Source organism: Nicotiana tomentosiformis, chromosome 9 (genome assembly GCF_000390325.3).
Source record: "Nicotiana tomentosiformis chromosome 9, ASM39032v3, whole genome shotgun sequence".
Classification (NCBI taxonomy): domain Eukaryota; kingdom Viridiplantae; phylum Streptophyta; class Magnoliopsida; order Solanales; family Solanaceae; genus Nicotiana; species Nicotiana tomentosiformis.
Window position 1 is genome coordinate 95,624,189 of NC_090820.1, and position 3,704 is coordinate 95,627,892.

The 3,704-nt window shown below is 33.3% G+C and overlaps 2 protein-coding genes across 2 annotated transcripts; both read right to left on the reverse strand.

Moving 5' to 3' along the window:
* Nucleotides 1-1,038: 1,038 nt before the first annotated feature.
* Nucleotides 1,039-1,542, reverse strand: LOC138899223 (uncharacterized). Its single transcript, XM_070185364.1, has one exon. The coding sequence runs from the start codon at nt 1,540-1,542 to the stop codon at nt 1,039-1,041; it is 504 nt and encodes a 167-aa protein (XP_070041465.1).
* An 875-nt stretch (nt 1,543-2,417) lies between these two features.
* On the reverse strand, nt 2,418-3,199 carry LOC138899224 (uncharacterized). The gene is made up of 2 exons (XM_070185365.1): nt 2,947-3,199; nt 2,418-2,731 (listed from the first exon to the last, which is right to left on the reverse strand). Exons 1-2 carry the CDS (start codon nt 3,197-3,199, stop codon nt 2,418-2,420), a joined length of 567 nt encoding a protein of 188 aa, XP_070041466.1.
* Nucleotides 3,200-3,704: the final 505 nt, after the last annotated feature.

Consider the following 3,704-nt stretch of genomic DNA (forward strand, 5'->3'; position numbering starts at 1 on the left):
CAAGATGATTTCATAATTACAAATAATCAAGTAATTAGAAGCGGTTTAAGGCAAAATTGCATAAATTTCCCTAGAACATTAAAATATCCAGAATTAGTTAAGCCGGATATAAATATTAAAGCAACCGTATTAGAACCATGGAACTCGGGAGTGACTCGCACCTTCTTCCGGGTTAACAAAATTTCTTACCCGATCTTCTGTGTTTCGCAGACTTAAACATAGTCAATTTTCTTGAATTGGCATTTTAAAATAAATGGTGACTTGGAACACCGTAAATATTATTCCAAGTGGCGACTCTTTAAAAATAAAATAAATTAATCCCTTTTCAACTAATGTCACTTAAATTGAAAAAACTCCTCCCTTTCCTCGTAAAAAAAGAGGCGTGACAATTATCAGTCCTGAGTGTTTGAACTTTGGCATGGAACTGGGTTGAAACCATTGCAATAATGGCTTTGATAACTGAAAAGGCATTGCTCTTGCAAGATAATAGGTGGGTCCAAGTGACTCTGCTACAGTCATCTACAATGGTTAAGAGGTATCTGAAACTATTGTAGGTAATTGTATGGTAAAGGCCCCAAAGATCAACATGGACAAGTTGGAAAGGGTTGGTAGAGTGGGTGGAACTATGAGGGAAAGGTAATCTTTGTTGCCTTGCCATTGGGCAGATTGAACAATTAAAGGATTGCTTGGAAGAAAAGGTAAATGTGCAATAATAACTGAACCATGTACGAGTGTTAATATTCAATATATTTAAAAAGTACCGAACCACTAAACATAATATATATTCAGAAAATATCACCATTATAATTGTGCCCGACGACTTGTCATGTTTTCAAAACGATCAATGATCGCATCATTAGGTACACTTTCAAATACTTCATCTTCTATATAACAAACTAAATAGTCATTTATAAACTCATAACCAATTCTGCTCCGCAAGTCATTTTTGATGTATTTCATTGAAGAAAAAGCTCTTTTTACCGTTGCAGAAGCGATAGACAATATCAAACTCAACTTTACAAGCAAATAAACAAGTCCCTAAGTCTTGTGCAGCTCTATTTCAACTAGTATTTCTGAAAGATCTCCAAGCCCTTTCAAGTTAGACAAATTACGGTCTTCTCTTACATAAAGAATATAGTTGTCAAGATCGTAGCTAAGATCTTCAAGCTTGGAAATACTATACTCATGAGAATAAAGTTTAGCAAGCTTCATAATTCTTTCTTTATCATAATTTGCAAAAAAATTATCCGGACTCAAACTAGCCATACTAAGAAGTAGATCACCATTCACTACATCAAAATGACTATTAAGTTCTGAAAGCTGCAAATCAATGACAACATTAAAAATATCTATACGCAAATGATGAGAGTATATCACACTTGAACTCCTACGCTTTGACTTTCCAAGATGATTGTTCTTATCCATTTCAGGGATCATAATACCATGTTTGGCACAAAATGAAGAGGCATCGGCTATCAAAGATTCCCAATTAGACTCTCTCATTGATTGCAATTGGCTCTTGGCAAAACCAATGAACTTCATAGCATTTACAATATTCCGATCTTTTCTTTGTAAAACAATATTCAAATCATTTTGTAATTGCTAATACTTTTAACATCAAATGCAATAAATGCACAAACTCAAAATATCTTATGTCATTCACTAGACTTTTTTCCATTGATCTCTCAAGATAATTTGCACCTTCACTTGCAAGAACTTCAAGAATATGAATATTTGACGAGAATAATGCAATAAAGTTACGCACTATCTTAAAATGAGATCCTCAACGGGTATCTCCTGGCCTTTGAAATCTAAGTTCTTGATTTTGTCTACTTCCCGTATCAACTTCACCAAGCATAAGCAATTCCTCTAGTTTTTGTGCTTGATCCTCTCGGAGCATCTACCTGCGCTTAAAAGAACTTCCAATAGTATTCAAGACATTAGTAACAATATCAAAAAATTAATCCACATCATAATGTTTCTTTGCAACAGCTACAAGAGTCAATTGCAATTGATGAGCAAAGCAATGTACGCAATAAGCTGAAGGAGTATCTTTCAAGATTAACGTCTTAAGCCCATTGATTTCTCCTTGCATATTACTAGCTCCATCATAACCTTGTCTCCGTATTTGTGGTCGACTTAATGAACGCTCTAAAAGCAAAGAATAGATTGCCTTTTACAATGACAATGCAGTTGTATCTTTAACATGAACAATACTAAGGAATCGCTCAATAAATTTTCCCTCTTTGTTGATGTATCGCAGAACAAGAGACATTTGTTCCTTATGAGAGACATCCTTAGATTCATCAACCAATATTCCGAAATAATCTCCATTCATCTCTTTAACAATAGCTTTCATTGTTTCTTTTGCACTAGCATTCACAATCTCTTTTTGGATATTTGGAGCAATCATCATATTATTCCGTGGAACTTTTTCTAACATAATTTTTTTTCACTTCATCATCTCTATTTGCATACCATTGCAAGAGTTCTAGAAAGTTTTCTCTTTTTGTAGATGTTCCACCTTCATTGTGGCCTCGAAAAGGCATTCCTTGTTTTATGAGAAATCTGGCCACATCAATCGAAGTAGTCAATCGAAGTCGATACTCACTTTTAGCTTTCTCAGACTGCTTGTCAAAAGAGGTTAAAATTGATTGTTCCTGATTCATTAAATCTCTCAAACATCGATTGTGAAGACTATTCACTTCACCAATATGTGCATTAAACCTTTCTGTAGATTTATTCCAAGCTTTAAAACCACTCTTTGTAAAAGAATCCCCGACCTTTCCATGTCCTCCATGCTCATTTTTAAATAAGTAGCAACATAAGCAAAATGTCGCATCAACTTTAATACTATATTCTAACCAACCCGAATATGAATTAAACCACTCCGGATTAAATTGACGCATTAGTCCACCAAATTTTTTTTTGGAAACTTATGATTACGAGGTTGACATGGTCCTTCTTTAATATAATATCTCCTCACTCGGTCACGCAGATTAGGAGAATATTCTGAGATTTGCTTTCTTTCAGCAGGATCAGGTTTAAGATCCAAATTCAACATTTCATCTTTGTTTAATTCTGTTGAAGGCTTAATATTATCATGAATAATTGGACATGGAGAAGTACTTGGAAAAGGAGAGCTAGTACCGGAACTTGGAGAAGTTGGAATAGCCTTGAAAAATCTCGTGATCGTCATATATATATAAGAAGCAAAGTGTTCCCTACAAAATTGATTTTGAATAAGACAGTCAGTCATCTATTTTATTAGAAATTTTCAACAATCATCTTCTCTACATTGAAATGTCCAACTAAACTAGTTACATATTAACCAACTTTATTATCAATATAAGTTTAATAAATTATCCCAAAAAAGTGTTTAAAATCTTATAGGGTTACATACTTTTTTCAGAATTTTAAGTATTTAAGACTTAAAGCTAGTAACTTTCTTCTCTATACCTTAATCATTGAGAGAGGAAAATGGTTTTTTTTCTAATTGCTAGCAAAAAACTTCAAAAAAAAAAAGAAATAAAGTATCCATAAGAAGTAGATAATGAGCAATTGTACCATTATTATAACTTATAATATATAAACTACATCATAATAGAGAATCATAACCATAGAGCCATAGATTTGTACCAGCAAAACCCTAACTTTAGAAGTTTGGGGTTGAAGAAGCTTCAATTTCTTAATCTGATATGTGC

Bases quoted from the DNA above. Each gene is read 5' to 3' on its own strand.
- LOC138899223 (XM_070185364.1), bottom strand. From the start codon at position 1,542: ATGAAGTTCATTGGTTTTGCCAAGAGCCAATTGCAATCAATGAGAGAG.
- LOC138899224 (XM_070185365.1), bottom strand. From the start codon at position 3,199: ATGACGATCACGAGATTTTTCAAGGCTATTCCAACTTCTCCAAGTTCC. The intron at 2,732-2,946 runs GTAATCATAAGT...ATAAATCTACAG, and splicing joins AGAAGGACCATGTCAACCTC to AAAGGTTTAATGCACATATT.